Source organism: Bos indicus x Bos taurus, chromosome 2 (genome assembly GCF_003369695.1).
Source record: "Bos indicus x Bos taurus breed Angus x Brahman F1 hybrid chromosome 2, Bos_hybrid_MaternalHap_v2.0, whole genome shotgun sequence".
NCBI classification, from domain to species: domain Eukaryota; kingdom Metazoa; phylum Chordata; class Mammalia; order Artiodactyla; family Bovidae; genus Bos; species Bos indicus x Bos taurus.
The window spans coordinates 128,921,806-128,949,206 of record NC_040077.1 but is presented as its reverse complement, the minus strand read 5'-3'; the positions used below and the strand labels follow the sequence as shown (position 1 = coordinate 128,949,206).

Genomic DNA, 27,401 nt, shown 5'->3' with positions numbered 1-27,401 from the left:
ACTACACATTCAACACAGGAGATACAAAGGTAAATAAAACTCCCTCCTGTCTTTGAGGAATTTGGCCTACTGAAAGGGAAGGAGGTGCAAAAAATCATCTCTTACACTTACTGGACTTGACGGTGTGCAGAGCACTTTTACATACACCGTCTCAACTGAACTCCAAACAACCTCATGAGGAAGGCATTTTTCCCATGTTAGAAATATGGAGACTGAGGCTCAGTGAGGCCCAGTGACCTGCCCAGACATTGTGAAATATGAATAAATTAGGAAAGAAAATAATTTTAGGAGGAAAACCACCTTTATTGGATTAGCAGATGTGTTTAAAAATCAATAAACGGTATTAATTACATAAGGCACCCAGATCATAACCCTGTTTTATTAAAGAATATAAAAAGATAGCTCTTACTGAGTTAAAAAACCAACGTGCTTTGAAGAGCTCCCATATATGGAGCAATGACAATGTGCCAGGCACTTTTTGTTCACTTTTCTAATCCTCAGGACAACCTTGAAAGGTCCGCCCCCTTTCACAGATGGAAGGTCAAAGCTCAGAGAGGTGAAGTGAGGTGCCCAGGGTTGCACAGCAAGGCGGGGAGAGAACCACTACTGAGACCTGGGCTCTGATACTCAGGTTAAGAGCAGGAGCCAGGGCTTCCTCCCAGGTGAGTTTTTTAAATTTTTGTATTAATTACTTTTATTTATTTATTGGAATATAATTGCTTTACAATGTGTTAATTTCTGCTGTACAACAAAGTAAATCAGTCATATGCATACATATATCCCCTGCTTCTTAAGCTTCCCTCCCACCCCACCTCCATCCCATCCACCTAGGTCATCACAGAGCACCGGGCTGAGCTTCCTGTGCCTTATAGCGGCTTTCGTCCTGATTGACAGAAAGAGTCAAGACGTGGGCTTAGGGTGGAAAAAGCCTGGTGCTCCCCAGAAAGACAGCACTGAATTGATCTGCCGTCAGAGAAGGCTGTCATATCCTAGGTGGTCTGGCCCCACCTGACATCTTGGCTTTTTGTTTTATTGTTGTTTTTAATTTTTACTGACTTGTAGTTGACTTACAATGTTTTGTTCATTACTGTTCTACAGCAAAGTGGTTCAGTTATACATATATACACATTCTTTTTTATATTCTTTTCTATTATGGTTCAGAGAAGGCAATGGCATCCCACTCCAGTACTCTTGCCTGGAAAATCCTATGGACGGAGGAGCCTGGTAGGCTGCAGTCCATGGGGTCGCTGAGGGTCGGACATGACTGAGCGACTTCCCTTTCACTTTTCACTTTCATGCATTGGAGAAGGAAATGGCAACCCACTCCAGCGCTCTTGCCTGGAGAATTATCTATGGGGTCGCACAGAGTCGGACATGACTGAAGCGACTTAGCAGCAGCAGCAGCTATTATGGTTTAACATGCATGCGTGCTAAGTCACTTCAGTCGTGTCCAACTCTGTGACCCCATGCACTGCAGCCCACCAGGTTCCTCTGTCCATGGGATTCTCCAAGCAAGAATACTGGACTGGATCGCCATGCCCTTCTCCAGGGCCAGGTTAGTTTTGCCAAGGAATTCTCCTGCTGAGAGGTCACACAGTCACCAGTCTCCCTTCACAGAGGAAAGCGAGTTAGAGGGAGCATGCAGGCCGCTCTTCAATGCAAGAGGGCCTGTTTCAGCTCATCGTGTGTGTGTGTGTGTTCATCTAGCGCCTAACAAACTTCACACGTAGCCACACTTGTGCGTGTGCACACAACGCACAAGTGTGGCTACGTGTGAAGTTTGTTAGGCGCTAGATCTCACAAAACCATATGATAAAAATCTGTACATCTTCTTGAAATGCCAATTTTTAAAAAATTGAGATATTAAGATTTTGTATAAAAACACAGATGGCTATAGAATGTATAAGAACACAAACTTCACAGACTGTGCTAAGATAATGAATGACAAGTAGCATTTGGGGGTTCCTATTATGTGCCAAGCATTAAACCGAGCGTACTATGTGGTAACTGATTTAATCCTCACACCTGGGAATTCCCTGGCAGTTCAGGGATTAGGACTCAGTGTTTTCACTGCTGGGGGCCTGGGTTTGACCCCTGGTTGGGGAACTAAGATTCCACAAGCTTCATGGTATGTCCAAAAAAGAAAAGTTAAAAAAAAAATTTTCCCAACTGTCCGTAGTAGGGACTTTCATTATCCCCATTTTATAGGTGCAGACACTGAAGATGAAAGAACTTAGGTAGTTTGTCCAAGTTCATACCGTAAGTGGGGGACTGTGGACACATACAGCATATCAGAAATCAAATACTGTTTGTTCAATTGGAAGTTTACAAAAAGATTCACAATGAGGGTGACGACAAAGACTACAGGTGGCTCCTGCTCTACTTCATCTTGATAAAATGATAGGGACTGCCAACTTCAAGCAATCCATCTGTGCCAGGCACTCTGTCTTCTTAGTTGCCGAAACAGCTCTACGAAAGAGGTACTACTGGGAGCTTTAGAAGAAAAACAGGCCGAGAGAGGTGGTGTCCTTTAGCTGATCACACAGCTAAGAAGTGGCAGAGACAGGTCTGTCTGATCACAAAGCTCCTGCTCCCCTGATTTCATTATGTTTGGCCTCCAGGTTCTCTGGCCTCTGAGTCATGTCCATCCTACCCCAGCCCCGACCCCTGTTCTCTTCTACGGAGGGATGCACTCACCAGTGAGCTGGTTCTGTATCAGGCGGAGCCTGGGTTAAAAGTTCTGACTTTCCACAGTTGAAAACACCTTTGTCATGAAATGGTTATAAATCCCAGTAATGAGAGAGTAGTAGCTGGGCAAAGGGAGGAGGCAATGACAACCCATTCCAGTATTCTTGCCTGGAAAATCCCATGGATGGAGGAGCCTGGTAGGCTGCAGTCCATGGGGTCGCACAGAACCAGGCACAACTGAAGCGACTTAGCAGCAGCTGGGCAAAGACTGGGAGCATGAAGATCTGGTCTTTAGTCCCTAGGTCTGTGAGGGGTCTTTTCACATGACACTGGATGTGTCACTTACGCCCTCTGGGACTCAGCCTCTCCATCTGTGAAATAGGATTATTTCTAACTCCAGCTGTAACTTACTGAGTGCCTCCACGTGCCAGTGAGCCTCTCGGTGGGCTATCCTTAGTTCCTCACTAAATCCTCAGCAAGACTCTGCGGTGGCTCCAGGCTGGTTTTCTGAGGTTCAGAGAGGTTAAGGAGCTTGTCCATGGTGGCACAGCCTGGGAGTGGTGAGGCTGAATTGCAGGCCTGCTTTTTTAAGTCCTTGCACTATTCCTCAAGGCACTGAGCGTCCTGTTGACCACATACTCCTGCGTGTGTGTGTGAAAGGCCTCTGAAGAGCACGCCTACTGGACAGGCAGTGCTGAGATGCCGTGGATGGACTATGCCAACAACACGGCCATCTGGAAAGATGAGGGAGGAATTATGTGAGGAGTCTGACAACCATGCCCAACAAGCTCCGTGGCTGCCGTCGCCCCCGGCCACCGAGGGCCAGGCGCCTTACATGTCATCTGCTTTAATCGTCACAGCAAACGATGTGGCTCTGAGAGGGTAAATAACCTACCTCTAACGGCTGGAGAAGAGATAGGCTACCCACTCCAGTATTCCTGGGCTCTCCTGGTAAAGAATCCACCTGCAATGTGGGAGACCTGGGTTCCAACCCGAGGTTGGGAAGACCCCCCTGGAGAAGGGAACGGCTACCTACTCCAGTATTCTGGCCTGGAGAATTCCATGGTCTGTATAGTCCATGGGGTTGCAAAGAGTCGGACACAACTGAGCAACTTTCACTTTTCACTTTTCTGATGGCATAGCTGATACATGACAAAGCTAGGGCTTCCACCAGCAGCTGGCTGATTCCCAAATTCACAGGAAGTACAGGAGGGCTGTGGGGGTTGTGTGAGGCCAATTCTGTATGACCACTGGTTAGTAGAAAGTTTTAGAAGAGCTGCGTTGGCTCAATGGTAAAGAATCCGCCTGCCAAAGTAGGAGACGCGGGTTCGATCCCTCAGTGGGGAAGATCCCCTGGAGAAGGAAATGGTAACCCACTCCAGTATTCTTGCCTGGGAAATTCTATAGACAGAGGAGCCTGGGGGGCTACAGTCTGTGGGGTCTCAGAGTTGGACGTCACTGAAGCGACTTAGCACACACTATAGCAGATATCAACAAGACAGGATGTGGAAGCTATGTCGGAGACCTGGGCTCTGGTGCTTACTTCAAGGTGATCTTTGGCAGGTCCCTTAATATCTGTGAGCCTCATAGGGGTGAAATGGAGGCAGCCCCCCAGGATCCTACAACCACATAGACTAAAGTCCTGTGGACCAGGAAATGGCCTCTGGGAACATTCTCTTGCTGCTGTCTTTGAATATGGAGTCCAACCTGTCCAGGGAAATGTGATTGACGGGATGCAGGACCAACATTTAGGCTCCTCAAGGACCACCCCCCCCTCCCCACCCCCCCCGCCCCGGATGAGTCCTGGATGGAAGCTGAGACCATCCCTTCATACATCTGGACCCACTGCAGGGGCCCTGGTGGTGAAAAGACGTGTGTGAGTCAGGATGTGGGTGGTTCTGGGGGGGCTGTCTGTCGTGATGGTCCCTAAGTCTCTGATCCTACCCACAAAACCTAGAGTGGCCTAGTACCCGGTGTCTTGAAATCACTTTTTTTTGATGTTAAAAATGGAAACAATACCTGGTTTGGGAAGAACCTGGATAAGTGAGTGGGCAGGTTATTCTGGTGAGTCTGCCTTAGGTACCCTCACTACCACACAACACACACTTTTAGCCCCAAACCGACCAACTGCCAGCTGGCCAGCGACCACTTCGACTTAGGGTAATGAGTTCCATATGTTTCCATAAGAACCCAGCTAAGCTTTTCCCCAGCAGTTCTTAAAAAGTGTTCTCTCCCCAGCTTCCTCCGGCCACCCTTGTTTCATTCGCTCCTAATGAGGGCGCCAGGGAGGGGCTGCGTGGCAATGACGAGGGCGCAATGCTTCAGGGAATCACCGGCTCCCCACTTCACAGGTCCAGATCCTCAGGTGGGTGCAGTCCCCTCGCCCCTGGCAGTCCCTCTGAGAGAGCCGGGCGAGTCCAGAAGCCTCTCAGGGCCTCAGCTGCCTCATCTCTAAAGTGGGAATAACAATCCTTGCTCAGGGTAGGCAGAGGATCACAAAGAGTGCCCTAGCTAGAAAGGTAAAAGGCATGAGTTTCTGTCTTTTTTTGGGCCATGGGAATGGGATCTTAGTTCCCCCACCAGGGATTGAACCCAGGCCAGGGCAGTGAAAGTGCTGAGTCCTAACCACGGAACCACTAGGGAGTTCCCTTGAGTCCTGTCTTGACCACGAACTTGCTGGGTGTCCCTGAGCAAGCTTCTTCCCCTCTTAGGCCACACGTGTGACCTCTAAGAACCCTTCCATCCCCAACAGCTTTTAGGTTTGTAAACAAAAGGCAGAAGGTACAGGGAAGATCAAGGTACCTGTTCCCCATGGGTGACGCAAAGTGTTGGGGGTGTCCCTCAGAAGCCTAAGGCCTCCTTGCCATGGCCAGCGTTACCGTCAGTCTGACCACGGGTCTGCCCCAGCCAGGGGTTTTTTGCCTCCAGCATCTGGCATAAGGTAGGAGCAGAGAGGTGTGGAGGGCAGGGAGTGTCCCAGATGGAAGCCCAGCTCTACAGTCTGAGTAATGCCAGGGGGAGGCTATGACCAGCCCCCAGCTGTGGAGGGATAGGAATCTTGAGTTCAGAGAGCTACCACACCGACACCCTGCCCCACTGCACTTATCTGGCTTGTCAAAGGCAACCACCAAATCCTAGTCTCTGGGTGACCTAGTACCCTGATCCACACTGTTCACTGACTGTGCCCAAGACTGACTCACTGACTGGCCACTGATGCTACTACTCTCTGTCTATTAAGCCCAGCTGTAGACTGACCACTGCCAACTTCCACCCACACTATCTCCAAACCTTGCCACAGTCTGGCTAAAACCCCAATTCTGGCCACACTCTGACCCCTCAATCCACTTTGAGACTGACCCTTGATTTTGATCACAAAGTGATCCCCTGACCCTGCCACTGACTGACCCTTAACAGGAGAAATAACCAGAGAACAATTAAATGCTAAACTCGGAGTGAAACCGGACATCAGAGATAGAAGAGTCGGGCGGAGCAGGGAGGGAGATGGGGCGGAGGGCGGAATCTTCCCGGAGGACCCCGGTGGGCCCGGGGGCCTGCCCTCGGAAGGTCGGAGAGGCCTCGTGCGGGGCACGTCGCAGGCGCTCGAGGAATGCAAGTTGCCTGAAAAGAATGAAGGAAGGAAGGAACGGGGTGCGATCCAGGGCGGCCGCCCGGTTCGGGCAAAACTGCCGAGGCAGGAAGCGGGGTGGGGGCGCGTCGAGGCCGCCGCGGTCCGAGCGCAGCTGGGGGCAGCGGGAGAGCAATAGGGTCAGCAGCTCGGCTGGGTGGGGGTGGCTCCGGAGAGAGGGGGGTGGCCCGGGCCCCCCGCCCCTCAAAGCCAGGAGGCTGGGAACCGGGAGGCCGCGCTGCTGGCAGAGCGGCAGGGGCGCCGCGAGGCTCCGGATGGGCTGGGAGCCCCGCCCGCAGGCTGCGGAGGGAGCCGGAGCCAGAGCGGAGCCAGAGCTCAGACATCCGGGCGCCAGCGAACACCTGCGACCGGCCCCCAGGGCCCGCGGGGGGGAGCGCGGGTCGCCGGGCCGGGGGCGGGGCCGGGGCGGGGCTATCTTGGCCCCGCCCAGCCGGGCTCCGGGCCACGTGGGCCGAGGCCCCGCCCCTGCTCCGGCCTCCAGAAGCCTTGGCCGGGAGCGGAGCACCAGAGGCAGTTCTTCAAGAGCGACGCGAGGATTTAGGATGTATCCCTGGGAATGGAGACGAGTGCCAGCCAGCCGTGAGAGATGATGAGGTCGAAAGACAGCCACTGACAGTTGTCCGGCACATCCACAGCTAAGGAGAGCTGTCGCTGGCCTTCTCGGACAGGGCACCGTCTCTGGTTTGTCACACGCATGAATTTGAATCCTTGCTTTGTCACTTAGGAGCTGTGGGGCCCCGGGCAAGTTACTTCGTCTGTTCTGAACCTGGTTTTTTTGTTTGTTTGTTTGTTTTTAACAAAGTAAAAATCCCTTCCCAAAGTCCGTTTTTCAGAGCTGATGCAATAGTGAACTGTTAAGATTCGGTTAATGGTGAATCTTGTATTTTCAGAGAGTCTGGTAGATGCTTTATGCATCTTTAATCCGAAGCACAGACCTGCAAAGGAGGCACCATCATCCTCTTTTAACAAATGAGAGGGAGACCTGGGGTGGGCCTAGGTCTTTCATTTAGCAAGCACCTACTGGGGACCAAATATGTTCCCTTCCCAGGGGAAGGGAATGGAGAGGGAAAAAATTGAACGTGGACTTTGGAGCTAGGTGGTGCTGGATGCTGCTTTGCTGTGGCCCTTCCTTGTTATGTGGCCCTTCTTTGCTATGTGACCTGGATCAAGTTATTCAGCCTCTCTGAATTTGTGTCTTCTGTAAAATGGGAATAATGATACATTGCTGGGTGGTGGTGAGGATTAGAAAAATGTTAAGATAAAATAGAGCCTGGCACCTGGTAGGCATTTGATAGGTGTTTATGACACAAGACAACTCCCCTCTCTCAGAGTTTTCTGCCCCAGGGCCAAATTGCTTTCACTCTCTAATGACTAATGAATTGGTGTGCTGGTTTCAGCTTTTGTCCCCACCACCTGAATAGCTCAGTCTCTGAGGACCTTACAGGCAATTTCCTTGGAATTAGCTTAATAATACCTCGTAGGTGTGTAATGCATTTCAAAGAACTTTCCCACCATTATCTTCCGTCCTGGGAGGCAGCAATGCGAGAAGCACCAGCTGCTGTGCAAGGGAGGAGAGAGGCTTGGAGAGGTGAGGTGGCTGGCTCAAGGTCACACAGCAGTTGAGCCATCCAGAGCTTCCTAGCCTTTCGGTCCTGCAACTTCCGAGCAGGAAGCGGCATGCTGTGGCAAAGGGCACAGGGTATTGAGTTCAGTGCCTGGCTCTGCTGCAATTAATGGTTTAATGTGGGGCCAGGTGCCTCAAAACTGTATCAAGATCAGCGGTCTCACACAGGTGTGGACACTGAGGCTCAATAGAAACAGTCCCTAGCTTGCAGTCAAACAGCTAGTATGCTGTTTGCACTTTTGTGTGGCTGACTTACTTCAGAGCCAGCACAGGACACCTAACGAATGATCCCAGGCAGACCCAGCCTGGGTCTTGTACTTACTGGGTTTGAAGCAAAAGTTCCTCACACGGGGACTGAGGGCTCTCCCCCGGGCATTGGAAGTTTGCTTGGCCATGCACGCATCCTCAGTCGCTCAGTCGTGTCCATCTCTTTGTGACCTCGTGGACTGTAGCTGGCCAGACTCCTCTGTTCATGGAATTCCCCAAGCAAGAATATTGGAGCGGGTTGTCATTTCTTTCTTGAGGGAATCTTCCTGACACAGGGATTGAATCTGTGTCTCCTGTATTGGCAGGCAGATTCTTTACCACTGAGCCATCTGGGAAGCCCTATTGCTTTGGCAAAATTGTGTGTGCGTGTGGATTTTCTAAAGAGTATTCATACCTTCCACCAGATCATTGGAGGAGACAGGAAACAGGTTAAGTACACTGGTTTATCAGGAGGGTGGTTCACAAAGACAAAGTTTGCCTCCCCATCACATGCCCCTGTTCACCCTTGCAAATTCACCAGGGTTAAGGCATGAAAGGTGGGTGATGACGTGACCTGTTTGTTATGAAATACTGAAGTAACTAATGCCAGGTGCCAACACATGAATGAGATCATATCATAAACAGGAATCTAGTAGGACCAGGCGCCTGGTGGAACCTACCTGGGGAACTGCCAGATCGAGGTGGAGGGGAAGCAAAGGAAGATGGCATGGTGTAGGAGTCTTGCCCTCTGCCTGACTCTCAAGCCTGGCCCCATGAATAGCCAGCCTCAGATCCTGCTCCTTTCCACTACAGTCATGGTCACTGTTGTTCAGTCATCAAGTTGTATCCGACTGTTTGTGACCCCATGGACTGTAACACACCAGGCTTCCCTGTCCATGGTCACTGTAGTTGTTTAAAATCCCATTTCTGCCTCTCAAGGGACTGTGTGAACCTGACTCCAACTCATTATCCACTGAGCCTCAATTTCTCCATTTCTGAAATAGGGCTAAAGGTACTTATAGAGGAGACTCCCATTGGAGATGTTATTGGAAGGATATACCAGAAATGAGGGCTGTGGTGCCCTCTTCCTCAAGGCTCAGTCTTCAACTGGTGGTAGAATAATTCGTTCCCCTATTTCCCAACCAGCACCAAAATCCTTCTGATCAGAGTGGTTGATCAGATTTGAGGGAAGAGACTCCTATCCTATTTTCCCCAACTCTGGAAGCCCAAGAGGAAATAAACCAAGCCCAATGATCCATTTATTCATCTCTGAAATGGGTCTATCAGCACCATCCCTGCCTAACAGGTGAGGGTCCTGTTTCACATCCCCTGCTAGAGAAACATCATGAATGGCATTAAAGAGGACAGCCATCTGCTAGTTAGCAACATAGCTCTCAAACTACCTAAGAACTGGGACTCAGGAGAGCAGATTTCTATCCTAGGCCCCAACTTGCTGGATGAGCTTGTTCCAGTCACTTTCTCTCTCCAGTCTTCCCTCACTTGTAAAGTGAGACAGGACAAGGCTCTTCTCTGCACCCAGTGCGTGTGGGGCTCCACCATGAGCCCTTTCTACTTCCCCCTCTTCCCCAGTCTTAGCTGGGCATTCGCCCATCTCCCTTTTAAGGGAATAAGCAAGTTTACTTTTCCTAAGCTCCAAGAAAGACATGAATTTATTCTCCCTAAATCCAGCTTTGTGAGAAACAGTGTTAGCACTTAAGGAATCAAATTATAAACACAAGTGTTTAAAAACCGTTTATTATGCAAAATGTTAACTTTTATAAAAAGTTTAATATACATCGCATGGTTACAGAAAGTCACCTTCCTGCAAAAAAGGTACAAAAGCTAAATACTCTATTATAGAGTTCATAATCAGGGCAACAGAGTCTTTCTCCAAGGAGACCAGAAGACCAGCTCTACCGCTGCCTTGGCCAAGGCAGAATTTGGAGAACAGCCAGCCCCCACCCCCAACCCCGTACACCTCCACACACTGAAAGACAGTCTTTAAAACTTGGGAGTGGGGTGAGGGCAGGGGGAGGTTGCCCAGCTGGTGCCCAGAGCTAGCGCCGGCTCTTTAGGCCACCCAAGTTCACAGTCCTTCGCTCCCGGGCGCAGGTCCAGCCTCGAGGCAGGGGTTTGGGGAAGTCAAGTGGGCAGGGCAAGGTTGAGGCCCATCCATGCCCTCGGGCTTCCGGCCGTAGAGGGTCCCGGGGTCCCGGACGGGCGCCAGCACCTGCGTTCTGGGCGGGGGAGGAAAGAAGACCAGGGAGCCGTCAGTTTCCGCCGAGCGCGCCCAAGCGGGGGCCGTCCGCAGACTGGCCGGCGCCAGGGAGGAAACTTGGTCTCTACCTCCAGCTGATAACTCGCGCCCCACACTGCCCCCACCCAGTTGGCGCCGAAAGACCACAGGCGGAGCTTGCACCACCCCTGCCTATTGGAAGTGACACTAGTTGGGAGGGGGGCTGAGAAAAACGCGGCTCCTTTTACGACTCCAAGCCACAGACAGACTGGTTATTTTATCTAGTCGGACCTGCGTCTATAGTTTCGCACCTTTGGCCAATGGGGAGGACGGGAACAACGTGCACTTAAGGTTGAAACGAACTCTGGATCAGAATTGGTTCCGTCATTCATTTGCTGTGACCACGGGCAAGTCACTTGCGTCTCTCTGGCCTGAATTTCCCTAAACCGAGGGGGCCGCGGTAATCCTTTAAAAGGCCTACCAACTCCAAGATCGCCGTTTAAGCACCAGCTGTCCCCCTTCCCCGCCCCCGAGAGAAGGCTTGGATACTCACCTGGAGGCGCCAGGACGGGCCAGGTCAGTGGCAGAAGCTCCTTTGGTCGTTGGAGATCACAAGTTCCGGAGCGAGCTCAGCTGTCTGAGAGAAGGAAAAGGGGGGAAGGGTTTACGCACGGAGTTTGGAAGGTCCAGGGGTCCCCGTAGCATCCCAGCCCTGGAGCTCAGCCCCGCCCCAGCTCCCGAGCACGCCCGCGCGCACCTGGATGGGAAGATGCGGGCCGTCTGGGGGCCCAGGGGCCGGCTCGGCCAGGACCACCTGCAGGTCGAGGATGTAGTCGATGACGCGCTGCAGGATTTCCACCTGGCTAAGCTGAGTGCCTCGCGGGACTCCGGGTACCAGTTCCCTCAGTCGCGAGTAGCAGTGGTTCATGTCGTCAAGCAGGCTCAGCGGCTCCTCGGCGGCCGGGCTCTTGCCACGGCCCCGCGCGATGGCCAGGCTGCGTTCCGACAGGCAGCATACCGCCTCGTAGCAGCCGCGAACCGGGCTGAGCGCCTTCATACTGAGCAATGAGGTTGGGAAGTGCTGGAAGGAAGGAGATAGACAGAGACCCTCTAGAGCAGCCTGCAACGCGCTCACGCGCTCCGAAGTCTGCACTTATAGAGTCGGCCTGGAGGGCACGCCCCTTTATGCAAAACAGACCGCTGTGGCCCCGCCTCCGTCGACCCTGGGCGTTCACAACCCGGGTAAATTGCAAACAGGCTTCCTCTGGCCGGTCTGACGCCGAATACCGCGGAGCCGCGGATTCAAAGAATGAGGAAGCGCTGATACTGGGGAGAGGCGGGCCTCCTTGCCAGCAAGGATTTTAAAAAAATCACTTAAAACCATTAACTTTTAAGAATTTGCCTTTTCCTGGCAGCGCCCCATATCTTCGAGCTCCCCTGCCCGCTTGCCAGTCCACCTACAGCCCAATACTGGTTCGAACCCATAGTCCTCCGAGGTCATAAATCCCTGAACAGCAAAGCTTTTTTTTTTTTTTTTTAAGCAAAAGATTTTTCAAGGGAAACTTGTAAGGAATTAGTGCCGCCTTGTTCCCCAATTTGCTGTTCGTCTGACCTCCAGACTCACTGGCGTCAGGAATTATCTTGTGACCAGAGGGGGAAAAAATTAATTGCGGTGAAGCTGAGGTTACAATGAAGAAAACAGATTTGGGCTAGGCGCTGAGATTGCAGAAGGAGGAGGGGAAGGGGGTTTGAGCAAAGAACACTGAGCAACAAGGAGAAAGAAAAAAAAAAAAGCTTGAATTGTGGTTTTTGCTTGGGGAAGGAAAAAAGCTCCCACCCTCTGGCCCCATGCATTCCATAAGGAGCCAAATATATGCCCAGTTATGTTTTGGAAGTGAGTTTGATTAGAATTTTGGACAGGGTTTTGAATATGGGATACAGATGGGCTGATTTCTAGATAACCTTTTTAGGAGCTCCCTTTGGGTCAGTTAATCTTTTTTTTAACTCTCCCTTCTCCCTCCCTCCAACCCCACATTCTCCACACACCTCTATGCAGAAAACAATAGTTTGGTAATTTCATCACTCTATTGTCTGTCTCTTTCTGCTGTGGAAGGGCAGGCCACCTGGACTTGATTATTCTTAGCCTTGCTGAAATGGCTCCAGCTCTATCTGAGAGCCCCCAAGAAAGGGACGGGGGGACAGGCGAGTAAGCCCCGTATTGCAATGAGACATTGCATTCTTTGCTTGTCTTCTTGTCATTTCCAAGGGTTTGGGAGAAAGTGCAGCCTCTGAATGCTGGTTTCCATCTGGGGAGTGACCAGGTGGGATCCCTCAATGGTTGCTTCCCTAATCAATCACTTGATGAATATTTATGGAGTTGCTTTCCTTAAAACAGTGACTTCTGCTCTCAAGGATCCCAGGACTCGGGGAGACAAGATTAACACCGGAAACAATTAAGAGTTCTATACTATGTGGCACTGAAGACTGGAACAATGGGAGCTCAGAGCTAGGACAATCTCAAAAGAGTCATAGTAAAACAGGACTCCAGACTGGGAGTTAGGAGTCCTGGATTCAACTTCCCAGCCTTGCCAATAATCTGTCCTGTGACCGTGGACAAGCTCAGGTACCCTGGGCTTGGTTCCTTGTGACTAAAATGGGGAAATGGTGCTAAGTGATTATTTAAAATCCTTTCCAACTCTAGCAGTCTGATGCTTTATGAAATTTGGACAGGCAGGTGTGGGATGGTAAAGGGTCCAGAAAGGAGTTTTAAGATGTTCTCAAGGTCACACCACAAGTAATGGCAGAGCCAGCCCCAAAGCCTTTTTTTTTAGCTGTCATACCACAGGAATCTGTGTCCCAGGTAAAAGGTCTTCAAAAGATTTCTTCCTGAAATACGGATGTTTTCAAGGACAGTCTCTTTAGTATAAGAAGGTGAAGATATCCTGTGAATGGACAAATCAGTCTATGTATGCTACAGAAGTCAACTGGAGAGCCTGTCAGCTATTTGGTCTCAGGAAGGGAATATGGTGACTATGAGGACTCCTGCATGACCAAAAAGAAAACCTTTTCCTTTTCTGTCACGCAGGCCTCCATGGTTTGTGCAAGATAGTCAAGCCCAGGTTCTGGAAAAAATCATGGCCTCTGAGGCTAGGCAGATTTATGTTCAAATTTCCATTCTTTTTTAGTAAACCTGTGAGTTTTGGGTAAGTCACGTCTCTCTGCCTCAATTTTCCAATTTATAAAATGGAGCTAATTAGACCTACCTCCTTCCTTCCACATGTAATTATAAAATGTCTCTTCTCTGCAAGGCGCTTAACATACTGTCTCCATCACATCCATTAGTCTCCTTGGTGCCTGAGGACTGGTTGAGTGGATGTGAAGGCAAGTGACTGTTGAGTGCATGTCTGGTTGAGTGGTCCGTGCTTAGTCCACAGGTCCACATAGATTCGGGACAAGGCAATGGCAACCCACTTCAGTACTCTTGCCTGGAGAATCTCAGGGACAGGGGAGCCTGGTGGGCTGCCGTCCATGGGGTCGAACAGAGTCGGACACGACTGAATCGACTTAGCAGCAGCCACATAGATTCCCCCATCTCTTTTTCACTCCTCCATCACTACCACTGATGTCTCAGGCTTGTACAGCAGTTTGCAAAACACTTTCACGTTATCTCTAAAGATGCTTTCAGGTTAAAATGCCCAGAAGCTGGGCGACACAGGCAGGAAAGAGATGCAGTGGGATTAGCAAGCAGAATTCTTTCCTGGTCATGTCAATAACTTGCAATGTGGCCTTGGAAGAATTTCCTTCCTTCCTGGGCTTCATTTTTTTGTAAAATTGGGGGAGGGGGCAGCAAATGACCTCTAAGGGTACTCTCCAATGTAAGATGCTAATTCTGAAAGAAATGGGTTACGGTTGAGAACACTGGATAAAGTTTGAAACCAAAAGACTTCTTTTTCCCAACAGCGGACTGAAGGGCTAGCTCAGGCCTTCTGCAACTTGTTTAGCGGTGGTGGGGCCTCAGTCTCTTATTCCAAATGCCTCTGAACTTTCTGTTCCCAGTTCTGCTCCTTTTACCAGCTTTTTCCCCCCTCTTGCATTTTTTATTTTTATGAAAGGATGTCATTAAGGCTTTTGTCTGCGCTGTTTTTGTTTCAGAACTTTTCTCACAATCCTATTTTTTGTTGAGGAATCCGCTCCTTTGCCCAGCTGTGGGTCCCGGTCCCACAGCTGTGTTGATCTAAGACTCAGCCCCAGACAGCCTGGCGCCAGGGTGGGACGTCATGCGTTCACACAGGGATGCGTGTCCCAGGCAACCTTTCCTCGGGCAGTCACCGGCCGGCGACTGCCGCCCCCACCAATGAGCGTCCGACACCCGAGAAAGGGGCGGAGTCTGCGCCGCCCCGACTCACAAGCGGCTTGTGAATTGCAGATGCTGAGAACTTGATAACGTTCCTTGAATTGGGGCCCTTTAATGGCTTCCCCCTTCCCCACCGTCTATCTCTTTTAGTTCTTTCCTTTCTTTCGTTGATTCGCTTTCTTCCCACCTTCGTCCTTTACTACATGTGTTTAATAAGTTTTCGTCGTCTTCTTTTTTTAACTATCTCCCCCCAGTGTCAGGAATCATTTTGCAAGCATTTCCAGAAACTGAATCTTCCTTTGCCAAAATTTAAAAAAAAAAAAAAAAATGAAAAAGCCAATGTTGTGCTCTCTGATTTTTTTTTTAAGAGTTGGCAGAACTGTTATACTGTTTTGTCTTTAAAATTTTAAAAAGTGGTGGGGGGTCTCTGCGCTGTCGATTTCAAAGCCAAAGTAATGATGATGAGAATTGCAGATGTCTTTTTGCCTAAACTGAGCTTCTATCTACCTTTCTATTTTTTGCTTTTAATGTCGAAAGTGGGGATCAAGGGAACCTCTGAATCTTGCCCAAAGTTACTCTTTTTACTATGGGGAGCCCTTATAGGAATGTGGACATCAGAGGCCTCCAAGATGGGCTCCTCTATAGTTCAGAAGTACTCGGATATTAGTTGCTGACCTGTAGCCAGGACCCATACCTACCCTTCATGTGGCTCCCTGTCCACTCTGCCCTCTAAATCTCTTTTGAATTAGGGTAGTCTGCTGTATTAGGGATACCTTAGGGGTCTCAAGAATCCTCAGATGCTGCATTTCCTAATATGTACCTGTTTGACTTCCCTGGTGGCTCAGACAGTAAAGAATCTGCCTGCGGAGCAGGAGACCCTGGTTCAGTCCCTGGGTCTGGAAGATCCCCTGGAGAAGGGAATGGCAACCCACTCCAGTATTCTTGCGTGGAGAATTCCATGGACAGAGGAGCCTGATAGGCTACAGTCCATGGCATCACAGAGAAATGGACATGACCAAGTGACTAACACACACACACACACACACCTGTCTATTCACAAAGTACCTGTAAGAGTGTGAGGAGGATTTCCTAGCCACACACTTAGAACATACCCCTCCCTCTCCCCCTAGCAAGGCTAGACCTCCAACTACAGCTTGAGACTCTTGTGAAACAAGATCACAGGGAATGCAGGTTCAAAGCCAGGCTCAAACCCTTGGATGCACTACCTAGCCTGCCTCTGCCTCAGTTGTCTCCTCTGTAAAATGGGGAGAAATACCCACCCACTTAACAGCTGGGAGGATCAAGGGGACAAGGGATAGAAAGTGCCACAGGAACCAGTTAGTTATTTTCATGTGCTGTGATGTGATATAGCCCCTGGTGAGTGAGGTGGTTTCAAGAAGCTTAATGGTTCCTGCTGAGACTGTTCTCAGGAACATGGGCAATACTGAGAAGAAGACTATGGGGAGCCTCTGGATCTCAGGCATGAGCCCTTACAGGAATGTGGACATCAGAGGCCTCCAAGATGGGCTCCTCTACAGTTCAGAAGTACTCGGTCTCATCATTATCGTCATCATCGTCGTCATCCTTCACTGAATCTTAACTATTTGCCAAGTCCTTCTTGCCTTATGCATTATCTCATTGAATCATTCTGTGTTCCAGCAGACCGAGGCTCAGGGAAGTTAATATACTTGCCTAGGGTTACATGGCTAATAAGCTACAGATCCAAATTTTGTACCCAGGTACCTGTTTCAAAGCTTTTATCCTTCTGTGTTTATGCTTTTCCTTCTGCCCTTTCAAGGGACCTCCTAGGAAAGTAGTCTGCTCCTGAGACATTTTATTCTACTCGATAGAGAAAAGCAAGGGGGACAATCATTAGGTTGGAAGACAGACACTAAGGTATTAGAAAATATTTTCTAAGCAGAGAGAGACTCAGAGAGCTTTGGAAATTTCTTGGAAATCTGAAGATTTTTTTTTCCCCCCAAAAAAACCTTCCTGTCCATGCTTTAAGGGATGTTTATTCTTAAACAAAGTGCAAACTGACTACTCCTGTATTTAGGAGTCAGCTGTGGAGTTGAGTTTCCTGCCTCTCTCCTTCTTTCAACCCAAAGCCAGCCTAGCTTGGTCCAGTCATACCGCCCTGAAGCTAACTAAGCCCTTATGTCAGCAGGTAGGCAGTGACCGTGGGACGGCCAGAGGCTGGGTTGGCATCTGGGAGGTATGTGGGTGGGTGGACAACCGCAGGGAAGTACGAAGGGAATTTACTTTCTGATAACCTATCTTGTGCTGGTGCTTTATAAATTCTGTCTTGTATAATCTTCTCTTTTGAGGGTAGGTATTATGACAAAGGTATTGAAGGTCAAAGAGACTTGTCCACAGAGCCAGGAGAAAAAAACATTCCAACAATCAAAATCTGAACTCTCAGGTCTGGTGGCTCAAACATTGATGAATAAAAGGATGGAGACAGACTTTCAAACTGCACACAGTGTCCAGACACACAAGGACTAATTCCCTCACTCCAGCTGCTGCTGCTAAGTCTCGTCAGTCGTGTCCAACTCTGTGCGACCCCATAGACGGCAGCCCACCAGGCTCCCCCGTCCCTGGGATTCTCCAGGCAAGAACACTGGAGTGGGTTGCCATTTCCTTCTCCAATATTTCTCCAGCATTTCTAGGCTAATGAGGACAGATAGGGATAACCTCATTTCCCTGTTAAGAGAAGTTTGGAGAAAAAAAGAAAGAAAAGGTTTGGAGCTTCTAGTCTTTGGAGAGCAGCAGCAGGTTATGTGGGAATCAAGTAGCAAAAGGAAAAGGAATTATTGCAGAGGTTTTGCTATTTCCAAAGCACTTTCCTTCATAGTTCACTGAACTCTTCTAACCATCCTGTGGGGTTTATAGCTCACCTGCTTTGTAATTATGTCATATTGTCTCCCTAGTCTCAGTATCCCTCACGGTGCCTGGCAGAGAATGGGCAATGAGTAAGGATGTACTGAATTAAGCTCCATCCCAGTGATCCCTCATGGGAGACCCCTTAGGGGATGTAGTTACCACAGACAGATACTGACAATTGGATTAGGGCTGTCACTACTGGGGTTCAGGAAGGGCTTTAGAAAGATGATGGAACCAAGGCAAGAAAAAATGAAGGTTAAAAAAAAAAAAAAGGATCATGGAAAAGCAATGTTCACCCTGCCCTGATATTGTCTTGTGTTGGTCCAGGTCCCAGCAGCAGTTCAAAGGGTAGGTATTGAGGTTGGGATGGGACGGATCTGGCCTGGGGACAGAGCTGAACCTGCTGGGGCCAATTCCACGCCCAACTGGGCATTGAGGTAGAAGTGCAGGGGTGCGGGAAGGCTGAAGACAGGCTGGCCACAGCTACCCCTGAGTGTCTTCGTTACTGGGGCCCCAGCATCAGCAGGCTCATAAGGGATTAGTTTTACCAAGTGCCAATGATGAGTCAGGCATCTTACATATGTTATCGCCTACAACCCACATATCCATCGAAGCTCAGAGAGGTGAGGCGACTCACCCAAGGTCACACAGCTGTTAGGAGGCAGAGCACAGCTGCTTGAGTCCAGAGCTTGTGCTCCAAAGCATGAGCCAGGCTGCCAACTGGAGGGAGGGTCTAGAAGCTAATACTGGAGAATGCAGGCCAGTCTTAAGGAAAAATGGGGATTGGAAGGAGAAGTGAAGTGACATGAAAGTCGCTCAGTCGTGTCCGACTCCTTGTGACCCCATGGAGGATATAGTCCGTGGACTTCTCCAGGCTAGAATACTGGAGGGGGTAGCCTTTCCCTTCTCCAGGGGATCTTCCCAACCCAGGGATCGAACCCAGGTCTTCTGCATTGCAGGTGGATTCTTTACCAGCTGAGCCACCAGGGAAGCCCAAGAACACTGGAGTGGGTAGCCTGTCCCTTCTCCAGGGGATCTTCCCCACCCAGGAATCCAACCGGAAGGAAAAGGAAATTCATATTGGAAACCCACGTTGCTGAACAGACCTTTATGGTGTCAGGTGGTGTGTGGGTGTCTGTGTATGTGTGTAAGTGGGTTCTTCTTTTGAATATGTGTGTTCCTCCCAGAGTGTGTATTGTTGGCCCCTCTCTGGCTGTGGGACCCTTCTTGAGAGTTTGTGTGTCTATGTCCCTGGTGAGACAGAGTGTGTGTGTGTGTGTGTGTGTGTGCACGTGTCTCCCTGCGTGTTACTTAAAAGTGCGGTTCTCGTGGCCCCCTGCCTGAGGATACGACCTCCTGCGGGTGTGCAGCCTTCTCCCCACGTGCCCTTTCCGCGTGTGCCCATCTTCCCCCAATCTCGGGGCCAGCTGCAGAACAGGGCCAAGAGGACAATGGGCTTGCGCGCCCGGGTGGCCCTTTTCCTCCACTCCCTCGGCCCCTGCGACCCTCCCGCCCGCACCCCGCGCCCCCGCGGGCCTCACCCCGGGCTGGGTCGACCTGCCCCGGCCATCCGCGCCCGCGGCCCTGCGCCCCACCCCGGCCCGGCCCGACCTCGGGGGGGCCCTCCCCGCCCGCGCCACTGCGGCCCCACCCGGGCGGCCCGGGGCGCGCAGCTGCGGGGACACACAATCGCCGGCTCCCCCGCCCCGCCCCTCGCGCAGCCCCTCGCCCAACAAAAGCCGCTTTCTTTCCCCCACAACAGATTAAAGACCAGGAGGGGGTGAAAAATAGCTTCTCCGGCCCTGGCGGGGGAGGGGCGCGGGAAAAGTCGGGGCTTTGGGGACTCTTTGATGGCGAGTGTGTGGGAAACCCGGAGGAATGCGGCTGCTCCGACCGCCGCGGCGGGGAGAGGCGCCGAGAGGAAGGCCCGCCGCCCTCCCCACCCCGGGACCCCCGCGGCCCGGGCGCCCCGCGATCGCCCCCATCGCCCCTCGCGCCCTCGGGGTGCCTCCTTCCTCCTCGCCCCCGTCGCGCCTCTCTTGCTCTTGCGGTCTCTCCCGCACGTTCTCATTTCTCTCTCTTCTTCCTGCTCTGCCTTCCTCTCGTTTTCCTTTTTCTGAATCCCCTTTTCATCTCCACCTCCTTTCTCTTTCTCTTCTGTCTCTTCTCTTCGTCTCTCGCTCCGTGCCTTGATCTTGATTTACGCGTCCGTCCTGTTCTTCTGTCTTGGGCACACTCTTGGTTCCCCTTTGTGTCTGCGTCTGGGGTTTCTTCTCTTTGCCTCTGGCTCGGGCCCTCCTGGGTTGGCTCATAGCAATGATGATGCCCGGTTTGGGACGTCTCTCTCGCCCTTTCTCCTGCCTGTTTGGAGAGGCTGGGAAGAGGGCACAGGGATGTGGGTAGTCTTTACACATTTAAACACCCCCATTCCCTAACACACGTATGAGTGGAGACAGGAGCTAGCAGGGGAAGTCTGGGGGAGCCCAGAAGATGGCCGAGAGCAGACTTAGGGAGGCCTGGCCCGCTAGATCCGGCAGAATAGAAATAAGGAGCTCCTGGAGGCGTCCAAGGGTGCAGAATTATTTTCGGGCTCAGTTTAATTCAGTCTCTGAAAGGAATTCCTGGCCCAGGACCGGACTGTGGCCTTGGGACCCTGGTGGGAATGAGTTGGGTCTCCTGACTCCCCCTTCTCTCTAGTCCTCGGGATAGGCTGGGGAGAGGAAGGGGGCTGGTTCAAGACAAAAGGCTTCCAGGTGGCTGGGGGCAGGGGCCTTCCATGTACAGACAGTGAGGTCCATGCAGGGGAACTCAGCCTGAGAGCCCAGAAACCCTGCTTTCGCATGTGGCTCTGCCACTGGCTGACAACCCTGGACAAACCTTCTCCCTTTTGGGCATCAGTGTCCCCACCTGTCAAATGAGATACGTATTTAGATCCGTAGTTCTCAATCTTATTACACCCAGAGGTGCCAAGATCTGACTTACTCCAAATGCACTGCTTCTATTAATTAATCCGCTTTCTCCTTTCGTGTTTATGAAAGACAAGCATTCAGTCAGAGCTTCTGATTAGCATGATTCATTACCATGAAGAGCTATTCTGATTCCAGCCAAAGGCACCCCAGGAGACCCCCCTTGATGCTTCAGTGGTATGTGCAGCAGAATGGAGACTATGGGCTTTGGTGGCAGACAGCTTGGGTTTGAATCCTGCCAGTGTCCAGCTGGGTGACCTTGGGGAGACCACACCTTCCCTCTGTTTTCTTATCTGTAAAAAGGAGATATTCATAACATCTCCCCATAGGGTTGCACTGAGCATTACATCAGATAACAGATACAACAGTGTAAGAAGAGAGGTGCTCAATAAACAGCAGCTGTTAAGATATTGATGCTCTTTACCAATGCCATCCAGTAGAACTAGCATTTAGGCACAGATGTGAGCCATGTGTGTAATTTAAGGTTTTCTAGCAGCCTCATTTTTAAATTTTTTAATAAATTAATTTCAACAATGTATTTTTACCTAACCCAATATACCCCCAATACTATTTGAACCTGTAATTAATACCAAAAACCCTACTAATTTCACATTACTTTTTCATGCTAAATCATCAAAATCTGATGTATATATTATAACTCAGCACATTTCAGTTCAGACTAGCCACATTTCAGGTCCTCAACAGCACACAGACAGCGCTAGTCTAGTTAGTTAGAAAGTCAGTGTAGGCAACTTCCCTGGTGGTCCCGTGATGAAGACTTTGAGCTTCCACTGCAAGAAGCATGGGTTCAACCTCTGGTCAGGGAACTATGATCCCACATGCTGCACAGCATGACCAAAAAAAAAAAGTCAAGATAGACCTTGGAGAGGAAAGGATACCTGAGCTAGACCTGAGTCTTGAAGGCCAAGTAGGATTTTAATACTTGAAGAGAAAGCAAGAGGGAGACAGCAGAAAATGGTGGGAGCAGAGGTGTTGATCAGCTTGGCTGGGCAGAAGCTAGAGGGCAAGGTGAATGCTGGCCAAGACTGGATGGGTAGATGGAGCGATGGGGTGTGTAGAAAGCCTTGAATGCCAGGCTAAGAGGATAAAGGGTGTGTGGGCTTTTTTCACTTTCTTTCCAGGAAAGGAGGCAGCAGTACCTTGGATTCTAGCACCATTCTATTAAGATTCTGTTAAGACCTCTACTAATACTAGCTACCATTTATAGAAGATTCACTATGATCAGGCACTGCTGCTGCTGCTGCTAAGTCGCTTCAGTCGTGTCCAACTCTGTGTGACCCCACCAGGCTCCCCCGTCCCTGGGATTCTCCAGGCAAGAACACAAGTGGGTTGCCATTTCCTTCCCCAATGCATGAAAGTGAAAGTGAAAGTGAAAGGGAAGTCGCTCAGTTGTGTCCAACTCTTCGAGACCCCATGGGCTGCAGCCTACCAGGCTCCTCTGTCCATGGGATTTGCCAGGCGAGAGGACTGGAGTGGGGTGCCATCGCCTTCTCCGTGATCAGGCACAGTGCTAAGCATTTTATGTTAATTATCTCATTTAATTCTCTCAGCAAATCCTCATACTTACTGCTGGGAATGTAAGACTTTGAAAAACTAGCAGTTTCTTATAAAGTTAAATATAAATTGACCATATGACTTTAGCCATTCTTCTAGGTATTCACCCAAGAGAAATGAAAACATATGTCTGTTCAAAACCTTGTACAGGGAACAGTCATAGCAGCCTTGCTCATTATAACCCCACATTGGAAACAACCCCAAAGTCTATCAAATGATGAACGCATAAACAGAATGTAGTACAGTCATATATGATGGAATATTACTCAGCAATAAAAAGGAGCAAACACGGGAATTCCCTGGTGTTCCAGTGGTTAGAACTTGGTGCTTTTATTGCCTTGGGCCTGGGTTCAATCCCTGGTCAAGGAACTAAGATTCCCACAAGCTGTGGAGTGTAACCAAAAAAAAAAAAAAAAAAGGAACAACTACGGATGTATAGAATCTATAGATGGACCTCAAAAATATTAGCCTAAGTGGAAGGAACAAAGCACAAAGGACAACATATTGTATAATTCCATTTATGTTCAATTTCCAGGAAAGGTAAATTTATAGGGATAGAATATAGAATAGTGGTTACCTAAGGCTAAGAAGAAGAAGGGGAGTGACTGCTAATGAGTACAAGAGAGTTTTTTTGGAGAGACTGATCACATCTGACTCTTTTCGACCCCTTGGTCTGTAGCCCACCAGGCTCCTTGGTCCATGGAGTGGGTAGCCATTCCCTTCTCCACGGGATCTTCCCGACCCAGGGATCACACCTGGGTCTTCTGCACTGTGGGCAGAGTCTTTACTGTCTGAGCTACCAGAGAAGCCCCAATAAAAATATTTTAAAATGGATGTGGTGATGCTCATACAATTCTTTAAATAGGCTAAAAAATCACTTAGTTGTGTACTTAAAGCAGGTGAATTTTATGGTATGTAAATTATACCTCAATAAAGCGCTTTTAAAAAAAGAAAAGCGTCTCAACATCTGAGATAGATACGCTGGCCTTCCCATTTCACAGGTGTGGAAGCCTCAGAAAGGTGAAGCCCACCGCCACTCAGCTAGGAAGTGGAGGAGCTGGGTTTGAAACCTACAAGGCTGTGCTCTTGATCACTGGGCTCTCTTGCTTCCTAAGGTTTGCTTGGGCAGTGCCCTTCATCTTTCTGGAGCATCTAACTCCCAGGTTTGGTGCCAGACACACTTGCAAGCTACAACAACTGCTCCCTAGATGACGAGGGTTGGGGGAGGCGGCAGAGGGCCTGGGGTGGATCTGGGACGCTGGGAGAACCTCCTCGTGAGAAAGCTCAGGCAGCAGCTGGGCCAGGGTCACCCATGGCAACCCCCCCATGCACTGACACCCCCTCCCCAATCCTGTATCCCTCCCCGGGGAGAGAACTTGGCTTCAAAACTGAGACCAGAATGTGAGCCAGAGACCTGACCTGACCCCCACCTTAGAATCCACTGGATCTGGGACTATGTCAGGGGAGGGGCTGTCCCCAAACCAAACAAACTGAAATCCAACTGCCCCACTCAGTCCTGTTATTTTATGATCATGCCATATAATCACACCAGAAGACAGACTTTAATTGAAAGTCATGGAATCTGGAATCTTGAAATCCTGATTCAAGCCTCTGTCTTCTCTGTGTCCAAACTCAGTGTCCTTGAGGAACTTGCTTACCTTCTCCAGGCCTCAGTTTCCTTATCTATAAAATGATGACCTGGATATTCCCTTCAGAGTGTGGTTGTAAGTATTTGGGGGCCCAGAGGTTAAATTCACTTCATTTTGATCACCTTCATTGCATGTCTTAAGTTGTTATTGTGTGAGTCGCTCAGTTATGTCCAACTCTTTGTGAACCCATTGACCGTAGCCCGCCAGGCTCCTCTGTCCACGGGATTTCCCAGGCAAGAATACTGGAGTGGGTTTCCATTTCCTTATCCAGGGGTATCTTTCTGACCCCTGGATTGAACCCAGATCTCCTGTACTGCAGGCAGATTCTTTACTGTTTGAACCACCAGGGAAGCCCTAAGTTGTTATGGTTTTAATAATTCTCCCACTCAAAAGAAACAAGTTTAGAAGAGAACAGTAAAAATAATAATAAGAGTCATTTTTGGACACTGATTTTGTGTTGTTCCAAGTGCCTTACTTACCTTAACTCATTAATCTTCGTAACAGTCCATAAAATTGGTATCATTATCACCTCTGTTTTACAGACCGGAAAACTGAGGCTCAAAGAGGGTAAGCACATTGGCTCAAGGTCACCAAGCTGAGCGACTCTCAAGTCTTAGCTTTTTGCCATTCAGATTGGAATAGAGTGGAACTGAAGACACCAGTTGGTTTTTATCAAAGTCCTGGTGTGTGAGGATAAGGAAAAACAGCAAAGATGGTGGATCCAAAGTAACTAGCCCATTTGTTAACATTTATTCACATTTCACCATTTCTAAACCTTCCTGCCAGAAGGTCACACATTGCATTCATGTTTTGTTTTGTTTTTTACCTTGAACGTAAACTATTGTGTTTTTTAAATATTTTTAAATGAATAAAGGGATTTCAATGTAATGTTTTAAATAGATAGCACTTCCACCTGGTTCGAAATTCAGAAAGCATGAAAAGGCAGAGAGTGAAAAGCCTCCTGCTCCCCCCGACCCCTGCCAGCCTCCTGCCTGCCAGTCTGCACACAGTCAGCCGGTGTTGCTAGCGATTTCAGGGGGAAGAGAAGAACTGATACGTTTTGAAATTAGAAAGGGTCTGCTTGATTTGTTCTGAAGCCATGAGGCATAAAGCCTACCTCAGTCTGGTTGATTTCTTCAGGTTGGCCTCTGCCTGATTTCCTGTACCCTTTGATGCATCACTGCTTCCTGCAGGTGATGGCTGGTCCCTCAGGGAAATGGTTGGTCCCTTCTCCCTCTCAACTTTCCCCCGAGGCACCCCCTGCAGTACCTGCTCTGCTCCTGACCACGTTCCCTCCCATGTCCAGGCCCAGCTGGTTCCTCCTCCCCCAGAGCCTGGAAAGCCTGTAAATGCCAGAGGACATCTCATCATCTCACCATCTCACCACCGATGGGGTGGAGATAAATTCAGAAGTCACACCTGGGTGGCCTCAGGCCAGATCTAGCCCATGAGAATTTTTTTTTTTTCCCAGCCTGTTCAGTGATTTCAGAATTGGAAAATTTCACCCGAAGAAAGCTGGGGCTGAGCAGCAGATGCCCCCTTTAGAAGGGGACACTGAGAATATGTTCTCATTTAGAATATGTTCACTGGATCGTCATGGTCCCCACTGCTCCCTGTCAGGTAATGGGGTAGACAGATTAATGGTCACTTTGAAGGTATCCACATCCTGGAAACTCCTACACTGTTTGTGGGAATGTAAGTTGGTGCAGTCACTGTGGAAAACAGTACAGAGGTTCCTTAAAAATCTAAAAATAGAGTTACCGTATGATCTAGCAATCCCACTCCTGGGCATATATCCAGACAAAACTCTAATCCAAAAAGATACATGCCCCACTATGTTCATAGCAACACCATTCACACTAGCCAAGACATGGAAATAACCTAAATGTCCAGTGACAGATGGCTGGATCAGAAGATGCGGTATCTGTATACAATGGAATATTACTCAGCCATAAAAAAGAACAAAATAATGCCATCTGCAGCAACACGGATGCCGCTAGAGATGATCACACTAAGTGAAGTTAGAAAGAGAAAGACAAATACTTTATGATATCACTTATATGTCAAATCTAAAGTATAACATGAATGAACCTATCTACAAAGCAGAAATAGATTCTCTGACATAGAGACCCAACCTGTGGTTGCCAATGGGGAGGGGGATGGGAGAAGGGATGGAGTGGGAGGTTGGGGTTAGCAGATGTAAGCTTTTCTATGAGGAATGGATAAACAACAAGGTCTTGCTCTATAGTACAGAGAACTATATTCAGTATCCTATGATAAACCATAGTGGAAAAGCATATTAAGCATATATATATATCACTGAATCACTTTGCTGTACAACAGAAATTAACACAACATCATAAAGCAACTATACTTGAATTAAAAAAAAGAAGGTATCCATCTCTTAATCCCTGGAACGTGAATATGTTATATGAACATGTTACATTACATGGCAAGTGGGAATCAAGGTTGCAGATGGAGTTAAAGTTGTTAATCAGCTGATCTTAAAATCAGGAGATTGTCCTGGATTTTCCGTCGGGTCCAGTGTAATCACAGGGGGCTTCCCTGGTGGCTTAGGCAGTAAAGAATCCACCTGCAATGCAGGAGATCCAGGTTCGATCCCTGAATCAGGAAGATCCTCTTGAGAAAGGAATGGCAACCCACTTCAGTATTCTTGCCTGGAGAATCCCATGGACAGAGGAGCCTGGAGGGCTACAGTCCATTGGGTCACAAAGAGTGGGACGTGACTGAATGACCAACACAACAACAGCAACCTAATTACAAGGGTCCTTAAAAGTGGAAGAAGGTAACAAAAGACGCGAGTCAGAGATGTGGCGATGGAAGCAGGGTCAGAGAAGTGCCATATGGCTTACTTTGAAAATGGAGGAAGGGGCCAGAAAGCCAGAAAAGCAACAAAATGGAGTCTCCTCTAGAGCCTCCAGAAAGAAACACAGCCCTGCAGACACCTTGATTTTATCCCAGTGAGATCCTTGTCGAGCTTGTAATCTACAGAACTGAAAGATACTACCTTTGTGTCATTTGAAGGCACTAAGTTTGCAGTAATTTGTTACAGCCATGACAGAAAACTAATGCAGTTTATATAGGGTCTCTTAGGTCTTGGCATGGTGGAGAGTGGGGCCCTGCTGGTGAGGGCTGTTGTAGGTGGGAGACACCTAGCTTAAGATGCTCAAGAAATGGGGGCTTCCTTGGTGGCCCCAGTAACAAAGAATCCAATGCAGGGAACTTGGATTCGATCCCTGGTGGGGGAACTATGATCCCACAAGCTGTGGGGCAAATAAGTCTGCTCACTGCAGCTGCTGAGCCAGCACGCTCTAGAGCCCACGCGTTGCAACTAGAGAAGCCTGTGCACTGCAGCTAAGATCCAGCACAGCCTGAAAAATAAGAGAAGGGATAGGCGGCCCACTCCAGTATTCTTGGGCTTCCCTGGTGGCTCAGCTGGTAAAGAATCAGCCCACAATGCAGGAGACCTGGGTTCGATTCCTGGATTGGGAAGATCCCCTGGAAAAGGGAAAG

At 49.4% G+C, this 27,401-nt stretch overlaps 1 protein-coding gene and 1 long non-coding RNA gene across 2 annotated transcripts in view; one reads left to right on the top strand and one right to left on the bottom strand.

Annotated features, from left to right (window-relative positions):
• The first annotated feature begins 6,797 nt into the window (after positions 1 to 6,797).
• Positions 6,798 to 27,401, top strand: part of LOC113879315 — a 59,380-nt gene continuing 38,776 nt past the window's right edge. The window contains exon 1 of the long non-coding RNA XR_003507289.1: positions 6,798 to 7,015. This is a non-coding gene — a long non-coding RNA (uncharacterized LOC113879315). The remainder of the gene's footprint in view (positions 7,016 to 27,401) is intronic.
• ID3 (inhibitor of DNA binding 3, HLH protein) lies at positions 9,944 to 11,701 on the bottom strand. The gene is made up of 3 exons (XM_027520614.1): positions 11,198 to 11,701; positions 10,994 to 11,077; positions 9,944 to 10,441 (listed from the first exon to the last, which is right to left on the bottom strand). The coding sequence occupies exons 1-2, from the start codon at positions 11,495 to 11,497 to the stop codon at positions 11,018 to 11,020; spliced, it is 360 nt and encodes a 119-aa protein (XP_027376415.1). The 5' UTR covers positions 11,498 to 11,701; the 3' UTR covers positions 9,944 to 10,441; positions 10,994 to 11,017.